The following is a 13,901-nucleotide window of genomic DNA, read 5'->3' on the forward strand; positions in this document are numbered from 1 at the left end:
TTTATTCTTTCCCTTACCCATCTGCAAGTGTATGCTTACTGAATAAAATCCCTGGTGCCTGTCTCCTTATCAAAATATATTTTATTATAACAGAAAAACTAGAAATTAAAAATAAACTTTTCCCAAGTCCACTATGGTGTTAGTCATACAGAAATTGGAAGAAGTAACTATCCATAATTTAATTTCTATACTTACTTTTTTCTGATTGAGATATTGGCTGTGAGGCATTTTCACCATAAAAGATCATTATTAAACTAGAAAGAACCCAAAGGAATATAACGGTAACTTTCTCTTCTCAAAAGGATTCAAGGACAAAGACAGTGGCACAACTATGGCCTACTTTTATTTTTCTGTTGTCAAACAGCATATGACACACAGTATTTGGAATTAAAGATATGTTAACAAGTTTTGACAGAAAGCAAATGACACATTTTTTTCTTTTCCAAGATTAAACTTAGCATTTACAACATTCCAATTTTGTATTCATTTTTGTGGATATAGCAACATGCAGCACATCAGATATACTATATGTTAAAATGTGAGATAGTGGGATGTTTTCTTGTTACATGATTGACTAAAATAATAATTTGGTCAAACCATTGATCATAAAAAACAAAATACTTTGACACTTATTAAATGCTCGATGGTGGTGGGGGGGGGGGGGGGGGGGGAGTGGGGGGGTGGGGGGGTTGTGGTCATTTAAACTCCACAGGAAATATACAAAGTGCAAACTATGCTCAGGTCCATGGAAATTGGTTTTGTAAGTGTTAGTTTAGTTAACCTAACTAGGAAATAATAATTGCAATATTTTGGGGATGTTGCTCATGAGAAATATACAAATAAGAATAATTTGTACACCACTAGTGTAATCATCTACACTATTGATTACAAGTTGTACATTTTGCATTAATAATCACTTCATTAGGGTCCAGTATTTTAAAAAGATAAAAAATGCTCAGCTGAGCCTATAAGTATAAATGGAACTCATCATAACAATGTCATTACCCCTTTCTTATTTAATAATATGGAAAAATATACTTCTGAACACTTTGCTTATGAATCAAATAAGATGTTGCATGCAGGGGATTGACTATTTGGAACAGAATGCAATAATATTCTATATCTGCTCCCTCAGCAATCATTTATTTTATTTTTTATTCTTTCTTTGTTGTTTATTTCAAACATTCTGTATTCATACATGTGTACAGCCCTCTGATGGCAAATGGGAAGTGTGGAATATAAAAATGAATGTAATTAATTATTGCAAGATGAACAATAACAATACTCTGGCAAATCCATACAACTGCTTCTAGAGTAATACTAGGATTGTGGTGTATGAGCTCTTGAAGGAGCTTATCACTTTTAAGTAATATTAAGAGACGTTATTACAGAAAGAACTATGAGGAGTGGATATCAACTGTTACTGCAAAATTGGTTGTTTAATAAGAACACAAGGTTATCAATTACTGGTTACTGAAAGATGACTAGTTAAATTTCTCATAAGTATTAAGAAATTCTTTCCTCAGAATGAAATGCAGATACAATGAATATAGGAATTTACCAAGTAGTGTAGCTTAAATCAAGCTCTTGGGATTGTTTGTGATAATTTTGGAAACATTAAATAAATAAGAAATGATTAAATATGTTCTGTTTTCATCAAAGGAATTCTACAGTATGTCACTATGTTTAAATTCATCAGTCATCGGCCATAAGTGAGCGGTCTCTTCACTGAGGATAACCTGCTGCTAATCTAAGCAATTATAGGACACTCCAGACTGCACAGGCTGAGTGGCAGTCTAGATTAATTTAGCAATGGTAAATGGTGATTAGCAGGTGCCATAAAGTATCCTTTACGGCAAGTTAGTGGCTTATGATTCAGATATCACATAGTGTTCCATGGAGGAAAATTAACTTTTTATATCCTAGAAAATGCTGATCTGTTTGTTATGCTAGTCTAAAACTTCATCTATCAATCATCCCATGGTATTGGTCCTGTGATCTAATAGATCAATCCCTATATAGCTATGAAAGCCTTATGGCCCTTATTGTGGCCAGCATTCTGCATTGAGGCAGTCTTGACTGTACTACAGTGGTAGTATGTGTCACTGAGGCCACCATAAATCAACTCTTATTACAATATACATTTTTTATGGCAAGCTGCTGAGGGCATAACTAACGTGCCAACATAATTATTTCCATGCCAGGTCATGATGATTACTCATGCTAATTTTCATTTAAATTTATTAATTTCCTTTAGGTGTAACTACTTTCTTGTGTATTCATCAGTTTTGTTATTTTGTGTGCTTAAGTGAATGCTTGTTTTAGTTAAAGTCTATGTGTAGATTACCTAACTAAATTGATTCCTTTTGTTTCTATTGATAAGGTACACAATCGGTTCTCACTCACTGCAACATTAACATGGGTGGAAAAAGGAATAGCTATATTTTGCTCTGAAAAACTTTACCTCTAAAACATAAAAGAGAATTCCTCGTTCATGCTCTATTACTTGTTCAGGTAGAAGCAAAGTGTACAATATATCTGCCTGTAAATACTGCTATTATGCAGTAAGTTCTAATTTTACATGTATACCTTTAGCATTCCTGACACTGTTTCACACACATTTGCATGCTCTTTTTGGCAGGAGTCGTCATGCCACTCAATTGAAGAAGAATATTTAAACAGTTTTGCACAGTCCTCTCCAGATGTGTTTTCACCTTTCCAGTCTTCAGGCTGTTGGATAATTGCCTTTCCCCAATATCTGAAAAATTAAAATGAAAAGAGAGATTCTGAAGTATCTAACCTTGGTATTGAAACAGTCATGCAGAAATTAGCCATTCGGGAAAGTCACACTGTTAAATAGAACATATTAAGTCATTTTTAAAATAAAACCTGTAATTATTAAATTTAACATAACTAAATTATTGGAACAAAATAAAATGTATTCATTAGATTTCATATCAGTTAGGTTACAGTTAATTAGTTAACAGTTAATTTTTATTTTTTTTCACAAGTTAATTACTACATTTTTAATTAACTAATCCATTTTCCCAGAATTATTTCTTGTAATTATTTATTTCATAATTATTTTTTATTTTCTTAGTTTGACATAAATGGTATTTTCTGTGTGGTGGGTTAAATTCCACAAGCACTGTAAACAAAATGTGAGAACAGAAAAACTGATGATCAACTGATGATCCACTCCATTCCACCTCCCTCCCATCTCACAAAAGTTAAGGGAACGATGGCGGCTGAAGAGGGATGTAGAAAATTTTGTTTAAATCTACACGAAGGAGAGAAAATGAACTGGAACGATTTCACTACTATGCTTCTTGATGAACATGGTTTCATCCTTAGGCAGGTGGATTTTATTTTTGGTTAATAGTTTTTGTAAATACCTGTTTAGCTATGTAGACTTAAACTGGCTCCAAAAGTTAGAGGGTATGGCTCACCAATTCAAGACATCTGCCTAAGAGTTCTGTCTCGTAAACTGACACTGCATTTCATTGATCCCTATGTCATGGGCAGAAGAGTAGGTCCAGTATCTCATAGTCTGGCCCTTCCAGCTCATTTTACAATTAATTCTACCTTTCATGTATCCATATTGAAACTTGTCCATCACAGTTCATAATTTAGTTGGGTATCTCCTTCTGCCTTTGTTTAGATGAACAGTTTGGAGTAATTTGAAAAACGGTCCATTCTAAAGTTTCATCAATGATCTGGTGTGGATATGTAGTCCACTGAAAGGGCTATGGCACTCAGGATCAAACCTGGGTTTGTTCTGATGATGTTCATGTTGCCTGACTGTTGACCTTCTTTCATGCCAGTTTTCTTGGCAAGACTGACAGGTGTATTCAGAGATCTTGTCCTAGGAGTAGGGATATGTCAAGATCTGCTTTCATAATTAAGTTTTTTAGACTTTATTTTAATTTCTTTTTAATAATTTTTTCTGTTAAAAGGTTTTGTTATGCACTGAGCTCATTTTGCTATTAATTTTTCTGGATTCTGTTGTTTTAATGATCCTAAAAATATTCTGATTCTTCCTGCAATGTCATTTTGTGTTCTCATGGATGCTGTCATTAGGAATTACTATAGGACTGCCATGAGTGACATACCCTTCATTTCCCTTTTCTAACTTTCTTTGATTCTCTCTTTTAATAGAATGCTTGCTTTGTTCCCTTGACTTTGATTTTAGTTTACAACTCTTGGTTTTGGCAAAACAGTAGATGGACTTTTAGTTAAAGAATCTATGCTTGGCTTTTGTTAGTGTTTCATATTCTTGTTTTGCAATCTTTTCTTGCTTGTCCATGCTGAAACACATATAGGTCATGAATCAAACTTAAGATCACAAACATATAAGCAACTCTGCTGCAGAAGAAAAAAGTAATTGTTTTGAAAGAGTAAAGTATTATGTAGAATTAAACTCAAAAGAATACAGTGAAATGATTTCAAATAAGCAGTCTATACAGAGATTGAAGGGTTTGGTCTAATACAGCAAACAATGGTGAATGCAATTAATATAATCAAGTATGAAAAATTAAAGGAACACTTTTTAATCAGAGTATAGCATCAAGTCAATGAAACTTCTAGGATATTGACCTGGACAGTTAAGTAGCAGATGGGGTTGTTAATCAGTTTCAGCTGCTTTGGTGTTAATGAAATTAACAACAGGTGCGCTAGAGGGGCAACAATGAGATGACCTCCGAAACAGGAATGGTTTAACTGGTGGAGGCCGCAGATATTTTTTCCCACTCATCCTTTCTGACTGTTTTTTCACTAGTTTTGCATTTGGCTACGGTCATTGTCACTACTGGTAGCATGAGGCGATACCTGGACCCTACAGAGGTTACACAGGTAGGTCAGCTTCTCCTGGATGGCACATCAATATGTGCCATTACCAGAAGGTTTGCTCTGTCTCCCAAGACAGTCTCAAGAGCATGCAGGAGATTCCAGGAGACAGGTAGTTACACTAGGAGAGCTGGACAAGGCCGTAAAACGTCCTTAACCCATCAGCAGGGACCGGTATCTGCTCCTTTGGGCAAGGAGGAACAGGATGAGCACTGCCAGAGCCCTACAAAATGACCTCCAGCAGGACACTAGTGTGAATGTCTAACACCAAACAATCAGAAACAGACTTCATGAGGGTGGCCCGAGGGCCCGACGTCCTCTAGTGGGCCCTATGCTCACTGCCCGGCACAGTGGAGCTTGACTGGCATTTGCCATAGAATACCAGAATTGGCAGATCCACCACTGGCACCCTGTGCTTTTCACAGATGTGAAAGGATTTGGAGAAGCCGTGAAGAATGTTATGCTGCCTGTAACATTGTTCAGCATGACTGGTTTGGTGGGGGGTCAGTGATGGTCTGGGAAGGCATATCCATGGAGGGACGCACAGACCTCTACAGGCTAGACAATGGCACCTTGACTGCCATTAGGTATTGGGAAGAAATCCTTGGACCCACTGTCAGACCCTGTGGTGGTGCAGTGGGTTCTGGGTTCCTCCTGGTGCACGAAAATGCCTGGCCTCATGTGGTGAGAGTATGCAGGCAGTTCCTGGAGGATGAAGGAATTGATACCACTGACTGGCCCACTTGCTCGCCTGACCTAAATCCAACAGAACACCTCTTGGATATTATGTTTCGGTCCATCCGACACCGCCAGGTTGCACTTCAGACTGTCCAGGAGCTCAGTGATGCCCTGGTCCAGATCTGGGAGGAGATCCCCCAGGACACCATCTGTTATCTCATTAGAAGCATGCCTCAGGCTTGTGTACAAGCACATGGGGGCCATTCAAACTACTGAGTACAATTTTGAGTTACTGCAATGAAATTTTTGCAAAATGGACTAGCCTGCTGCATCATTTTTTCACTTTGATTTTCGGGGTGTCTTTGAATTCAGCCCTCTGTAGGTTCATAATTTTCATTTCCATCAAACGATGTGGCATCATTTTATTCCTAACATATTACCCAGTCCATATCAGTATAGATATATAGTATGACTTTTTCCCTTTAAGATCTGATGTGTTTTCAATGTGTTCCTTTAATTTTTTTGAGGAGTTTATATTCATCCAACCATCCATCCATTATTCATCCATCCATTATCCAGCCCTCTATATCCTAACTACAGGGTCATGGGGGTCTGCTGGAGCCAATCCCAGCCACCACAGGGCGCAAGGCAGGAAACAAACTATATGACAGTGTTAGAGAATCCCAGCCACCGCAGGGCACGCACACACAAACACCAAACACACACTAGGGACAATTTAGATTCACCAATGCACCTAACCTGCAAGTCTTTGGACTGTGGGAGGAAACAGGAGCACCCAGAGGAAACCCACGCAGACATGGGGAGAACATGCAAACTCCATGCAGGGAGGACCTGGGAGGCGAACCCAGGTCTCCTAACAGCGAAGCAGCAGCGCTACCCACTGCGCCACCATGCCACCAGTTTATATTCAGTACACTAAAATCAAATATTATTCTAAATGTGGAATAGAAGAAAAATACAATATTATTTTCTTCAAATCGTTCTGTGACAAAACACCGGACAATCTGCTCAAGAACATATACTGTATCTAGACAGAAAAGTGCAGAAAGTGAACCTGAGTTTGAGATAAGGCACAATATAAATAAAATAAATTATTATTATTCTTATAGATCATTTTTAAGTAAACCTTACTGATAAGGATTCATATATGAATTATACTTGAATTGAAGTTTTTTTTCTTACACTAAAAACGCTCTAAATATCTGAAAATAATACTTACGTTATGCTTCCGTCAAGTGGTACGTTGTTCACCCAGTACCAGGCACCTTCTGTAATAATATCATTCAGCCCAATCCAATATGATAATCGCCTACCTTCTTTGCTTCTCAATACAGTCTCTAAAAATTTCTAAAAAAAATAGTTTAGGTGAAAAATGCGGTGTATGTAATTGTGTCATTATTTGGATACAATTAAAGGAGAATACCTACATAAAAATAAAAAGTATAAAGTAAAACAGCCATTTGCTTCTATAATTAAAATAAAAGAAAATCAAACATGTTGTAGCATCATAGTGTTTTTATGACAACAAATTGTGAGAAATGTAAAGGAGAACTAAATCTTAATAGGCAGAATTAGTAAAATTTTACATTATTATAGTCTAATAATGAAACAATAATTACTTTTTTGGCTTTTCAGTATGCACACAGTAAAGTTAAAACTGGTAAATACAGTCAGTTAAATAAAGATACTGTGCAGTACAATCAAAATCAGGAGCTGGCTGGAGTGAAAACTTTCACTGCTGCCGACAACTGACTACTTTGAGTGTACAGAACTTTATACTACCTACTTCTTTTAATCAAGACTTTTAAAAATTGTACATCAAACAAACAGCACATCAGCAACACAAGAGGGAAACCTAGAGTGTCAGCAGACATGGCAAAATGAATGGCCTTCAGTTTTCTTGCTGAATTCTTTCTTTAATATTTCTGCTTTTCCCACACTTTTAGACCTAGTACCCTATAAACTCATCTTGGGAACCTCACTTCAGGAGCACAATAAGGAATATTTAGAGCTTTCTTTGAAATACTTATTATTTTTGTATGTTTTTCTTATTTATTCTTTTACTTTCTTTTGCATATTTGTTAACTTCACCCAAGGCCTCTAAAATGCAATGCACTTCATATTTGCATATTAGTATGAGCGGCACAGTGGCGCAGTGGGTATTGCTGCTGCCTTGCAGTAAGGAGACCTGGGTTTGCTTCCCGGGTCCTCCCTGCATGGAGTTTGCATGTTCTCCCCGTGTCTGCGTGGGTTTCCTCCGGGTACTCTGGTTTCCTCCCACAGTCCAAAGACATGCAGGTTAGGTGCATTGGCGATCCTAAATTGTCCCTAGTGTGTGCTTGGTGTGTGTGTGTTTGTGTGTCCTGCAGTGGGCTGGCACCCTGCCCGGGGTTTGTTTCCTGCCTTGCGCCCTGTGTTGGCTGGGATTGGCTCCAGCAGACCCCATGACCCTGTAGTTAGGATATAGCGGGTTGGATAATGGATGGATATTAGTATGAGATTTGAATAGGCCATTACATTTACAGAAAATACTAAACTACAAAATATTATGGTCAGTGTAGATGTGAGAAGTTGCAATTTAGTTCAAAGAGTTCTGATAAATGTGTTTGACATCACCATCAAGAAATGCTTCTCACACATTTTATTGTTTCAGTGTCTGGCCTCATTTGATAAAAATAATGTTTGTGGAAATCAACTATTGCTTCATCAAGCCTCTGCTGCCAACTAGATCAAATATTATGCACCATATAATAATATAATAATACTATATATAATAATATATTTATGCTGTGTACCTGAAATAATTAATGCCTCAGTATTTACATATTCTGTATCAGCTACCTTTATTGTCGTCAAAATGGCCAGATACAATACAATAGCTGAGACAATTTTCAGAAAGATCAAGGGTTTCTTTTTAAATGTCATCTCTGTGTTAATTCTCTAACACTGTCACATACTTGCATTTTTTTTTAATTTCTCAAAGCTTTGTCCTGTTATCATCCACCTGAATTTTTTCAAGCATTCTCTTTGGTCATGAATTTCTATATGACATTTACCTAGTATATATATTAAGTTTCGCCACTGCAGATCACCGTTAGGACAATAATTTTCTAATTGTTTGTTGTACTCTTTCCAAAAAACAAGAAAGCATTGACCTGTGCTTATCTGTCAATAAAATATGGTATATGTTTAGTGCAGTTTAGTTCCTCAAACTGCTGCATGGCACATTCTACATAAATACATACATACAGTATATAGAAAATAAATTACTATAAGGATGAATTATTGCAATTCTACAATTCTGTGCTAGAATAATCATAGATTTATTTATAATTCCTTAAGATGCATGCAACTTTGTATTCTGCTTTTTTATTAATTTAATTTTATTAAATTTCTTGGACTAGGCTGAGCAATTTTAAATCTTGGTCTTTATGAAATCAGCAGTGAAAAGAGGAAGAAAATAGAGGCAAAAAACAACAACATGGGAAGTATGCTAACCCTAAGGTTTGAAGAAAAGGCCTCCTTATATGTACATCCAGTATGCCCACTATGCGCAGTCAGCCCACAGCAGTGTTTATTAATTTAAGAATAAAGTCTAACCCAAGCACAACAGCCCTGTGCAGAGTAGGAAATTAATTATACTAAAGATAATGTCCATGCAGCATATGAATCTTTGGTTTTATTTAAATGAATGCCTAAATATATACATCAGCAGACACATTTTTTCATTTATGAGTAGATGTCATTATTGTTAAACTTGCTTTTTTTGCAGCATATCCTACCCCTAAAAGCCTTTTTTGTACCTATTCTCTCATACCACTCTGCAACCTTTTTATATGCTCTGCTGCCATTCTGACTTCATCTTATTAATTAGCTGCATATACAATACATAACAAGACTTAGACAGTTTTAGAAGGTTTATTATTTTTTTTTTTTGGTTAAAATGACTTTGTTTTAAGACTTTCTATTTTGCACTAGCATCATGACAGTCTAATTAGACCTGAACCCCTTCTATTGTTTCTAATTCCTCAATTATGATTAATTTTAAATAAGCACCCTTTTCACCTGTCACATTTTCTCTGTGTATGTGTTGCAGCCATACCTGCTCTGCTTTGCTTTCTATTATAACCAGATGTCCTCCTAGTGTAATACAAAAATCCCGGCTGGCAGTCCAGTTCATTGAATCAGTTGAGAAGAAGTAACACTTCTTGTTGTGTTGCAGCCAGCCCTCTGGGCAGGCTGTACATTCTATAGACAAAACAGAATTGGAACTCCATTTAGTATCAGACTTTGATCCTCTAACACACAATTTTACATTAATTTTCAGCAAGTAGTGAGAGAGCATGTAATGGTGTGTGGATAGCTGGAAAAAAACATAGAAATGATAACTGAGATTACGAGTGATATACAGAGAGAGTATGACAAAGCTTAGAAATATCCTGGTTAGGCATCAGAACACAGTATGCCATGTCAAATATTAAAAACAATGTGAATGTGATCTATTTCAACTGTTTATTTTTAGAAAGAGAAGGAGGAGGAAGAAAACAAAGATTTAAAAACCTTATTCTGGCACCTCGTAATCTCAGTTGTCATTTCTGTGTTTTTTTCTGGCTATCCACACACCTATTACATACTCTCTCACTACTTGCTGTTCTTGTGCATTGCCTTTTCAAGTTTAGCCAACTCCTAAGGTTTTGACATTAAATGCTTTCTTCTCCATGGTTCATTCAGAACATCTGTAGGTGAGGCCCAAACAATAGTTCAGGGTTCCCCATCCTCATAAGTCTGCCCCTGCTGAATTGTGTTTAACATTTTCAGAATAATAAAATAATATTTTAAGACAAAATGAAAACAAAAATAAAAATACATTTCAAAATAAAATAAAAACACATTGGCAGGTTTAGTTGTTCATCAATTTGAAGACACCAGGTACTTTTGCCAAGCTACCAACGTTACCTGTTGCTCAGTAGACACATGGCCAACTGAGTAACTGTGAGGTCCAGTTTGCATTGCTTGATTGTTAAATGGCCTTTTCAAATCATATGATTGGTCAACAACAATATTCTGCTTATGGAATATGTAAAGTGTAGGGAAGGATTTTATTTTCAAAAAGGATTTTTCACAACTGCATAAAGTTACAGGTTGGTTATTGTCAACAAAATGCAAACACCTGATAAGTATGGTGACACTTTTTCACTTGTGACCTACTGGCCGTCAGGCATTTCAGATAAAGTTTTTGCTGATAATCAGTACATTTCAATAGTAACACTTTAATTTAGGCACTACAAAAATACATCTATTACATATTTACTCATATGTATCAAAACCTTAACAAAGTCTTCTTTTAATCTTAGTCATACTCACAAAGCATTAGTAAAGTGTTTGTTCATCTGTGTAAAGTAAGCATGTAATTATAAGCCTGAATAAGACCAAAAGAAGCCTTTGATAAGGTTTTGATACATAATAGTAAGTGACTATTAGGTGCATTTTTTAGAACCTAAATTAAAGTGTTTGAAAGATATTGTAACTGAAGATAACTGTATCTCCATGAACACAAACTCACTGCTCTCTGTATGATACCTTTGCATATTCTGCCTTAATATACTTAACCAGACTTTCTACAGTTTCTTATGCAAATCCATTTCATCTCATTTTCTATCCAGGACAAATAAATGAACACATTGTTTTAGACAATACACTTTATTTACTGGGCGGCATGGTGGCGCAGTGGGTAGTGCTGCTGCCTCTCAGTAAGGAGACCTGGGTTTGCTTCCCGGGTCCTCCGTGTGTGGAGTTTGCACGTTCTCCCCATGTCTGCGTGGGTTTCCTCCGGGTGCTCCCGTTTCCCCCCACAGTCCAAAGACATGCAGGTTAGGTGCATTGGTGATCCTAAATTGTGTTTGGTGTGTGTTCCCTGTGGTGGGCTGGCGCCGTGCCCTGTGCTGGCTGGGATTGGCTCCAACAGACCCCTGTGACCCTGTGTTAGGATATAGTGGGTTGGAAAATAACTGACTGACTTTATTTATTTTGATTTTCAGAAGGCTTTTGATAAGGTAACACATGAGAGGATAATAATAGTATTAAAAGAAATGACAATTCAGGGTGTTACGTGTAGGTGGGTACAAAATTGTTTTAAATACCAATAATAAACAGGTCAACCTTTTCAGGATTACGGTAGGTGATATTAAAAGTGGTGCTCCCCCCAGGTATTAGTGCTGGGGTTGCCATTCTTTTCAATATACATAAATGATCTGGATAAGAATATAAACAACAAATTGGTCAAATAATATAGAATCAGCTGAATCATTACATAAGCACCTGGAAAGCATACAGACTTTGGCAAAATGTTAGATGAAATGTAATTTAAGAAAATGTAAAGTATTACACATAGGATCGGGAAGTAAAAATGTTTGACTTGAATGCACCTTGTGTGAAGGACATAGGAGTCACAGTTGAGTCATCACTATCTACATCTAGACAGTTTACAGAAGCAATAAAGAAGTCTATTAGGATGTAAGGTTATATAGCATAATGTGTAGAGTACAAGGCAAGAGACGTTATGCTTAAGCTATATAAAGCACTAGTGAGGCCACACCCAGAATACAGTGGACAATTGTGGCCTATATTAGAAAAGACGTAAAAAATGTTAGAAAAAGTCTTGAGGAGAGTGAGTAAACTGAATGTGGCCTAAGAATTATAAGCTATTAGGAAAGATTGATTGAGTTAGACCTTCTCAGTTTAAACAGCAGAGACTAAGCAGTGATATGAATGAAGTGTTTAAAATTATGAAATGAATTAATACAGTGGATCCCTGCTGATACTTTTGGATAAACTCTTCAATAAGAACATGGGGAACAGATCTGAAGACTTTTTAAGAACAGATTTTGCACAAATATTGGAACGTTTTTCTTCATAAGAACAACTATAGATGCATAGAATAAAATACCAGGTAGTGTGGAAGAGATCATGAGTTTAGGGATGTTCAGAACTTGACTTTATTATCAATTCATAGAAAAGCCAAGCAAAATGACACCTTTTATTGGCTAACTAGAAAGATTACAATATGCAAGCTTTCGAGGCAACTCAGGCCCCTTCTTCAGGCAAGATGTAATCAATTACATTACATCTTGCCTGAAGAAGGGGCCTGAGTTGCCTCGAAAGCTTGCATATTGTAATCTTTCTAGTTAGCCAATAAAAGGTGTCATTTTGCTTGGCTTTTCTCTACATTCATAATGGCTAACACGGTACAACACCCTAGTACTACTTATCAATTCATACTAATAAAATACTGTCAAACATCTCAGTTTATCCTTAGTATTTAGATACCTGATTTTGTTTTGTTGTAATTTATCATACAGTGCATGTTCTTGTATTTCACCTTGTTTCCTTGAAATGCATGCTTGGGTGCTTTGTAAATGACCTTGTGATTTTGTACTTAGTGAATGGCAATGTATAAAATAAGGATTGATTAATTGATTGGTTGGTTACAAAACCAGAGAAAGGTGTCATATCAAACTACATGATATGTATAAACAGAAATGGTATTTAAATTGGGATGGACAAAAATAGAAGATGCTAGAGTGTAGCGGGGCCACATAGTTAGTGTTAAATGTCAGTTCTGAGTGCGTCTCGTTTCATTGTCCCGTTTACTGTTTGTGTACCAGTTAATGCCGTCCCCGTAAAGGGGGACGGATGATGGAAGGAGACCACAGCCACAAACCTGGAAAACACCTGTTTACAATTAATCAATCCCAGCCGTCACAGGACTAGTTAAGCCAGCAGGAGGAGAAGGAAGAGAGAGGAGAGAAGGAGATTTCCCAACCCCGCCCCACAATCACAATCACACTGTACCTGTTGTTTTCCATATCGCGCTTATCCATCCAGTTTGTTTTTCCATCAGCCGGATTTACTTCAAGGACCTCACCACGAGAGACCCCGGGGTAGGACTTAATCATCCACCACACACACGAGGATTCACGGTGAGGCTGTTCCATTTTTTCCGGGGAGAATCAAACAACGCAATTTCACTAATTCAGTCATCCGCTTTCAGGACAGTTTCTTTATTACCGGACTCACGTTCTCATTCATTTTAAGTTTATCATTCATTGTTGTTATTCGTGTTGTGTGTTTATTTGTTACAGGGACAAGGGAGGGTTTTTGTTGTGTGTGTGTGTGTGTATATATATATATATATATAAATTTGGTGGTGTCTTGTTATTGCTGGGGTGGAGGGATATTTATATTTATATGTTTCTATTTTTTGCATGTCTTATTTTACTTAATACATTTAATCCGTTTAAATTTTACATCCTGTTTTTGTGTGCTTATATTTTTCACCGTCGATTGTGGGGGAAAAG

The 13,901-nt window shown here is 36.6% G+C and overlaps 1 protein-coding gene across 1 annotated transcript in view; it reads right to left on the reverse strand.

Annotated features, from left to right (window-relative positions):
- Positions 1–328: 328 nt before the first annotated feature.
- LOC114657958 (perlucin-like protein) overlaps positions 329–13,901 on the reverse strand; it is an 87,840-nt gene continuing 74,267 nt past the window's right edge. The window contains exons 4-6 of the mRNA XM_028809949.2: positions 9,647–9,792; positions 6,764–6,891; positions 329–2,758 (exon numbers count right to left, since the gene is read on the reverse strand). Of these exons, the coding sequence (XP_028665782.1) occupies positions 2,578–2,758; positions 6,764–6,891; positions 9,647–9,792 (455 nt within the window). The 3' untranslated portion in view covers positions 329–2,577. The remainder of the gene's footprint in view (positions 2,759–6,763; positions 6,892–9,646; positions 9,793–13,901) is intronic.

The sequence above is a fragment of the Erpetoichthys calabaricus genome, chromosome 9, assembly GCF_900747795.2.
Source record: "Erpetoichthys calabaricus chromosome 9, fErpCal1.3, whole genome shotgun sequence".
In the NCBI taxonomy this organism is placed as follows: domain Eukaryota; kingdom Metazoa; phylum Chordata; class Cladistia; order Polypteriformes; family Polypteridae; genus Erpetoichthys; species Erpetoichthys calabaricus.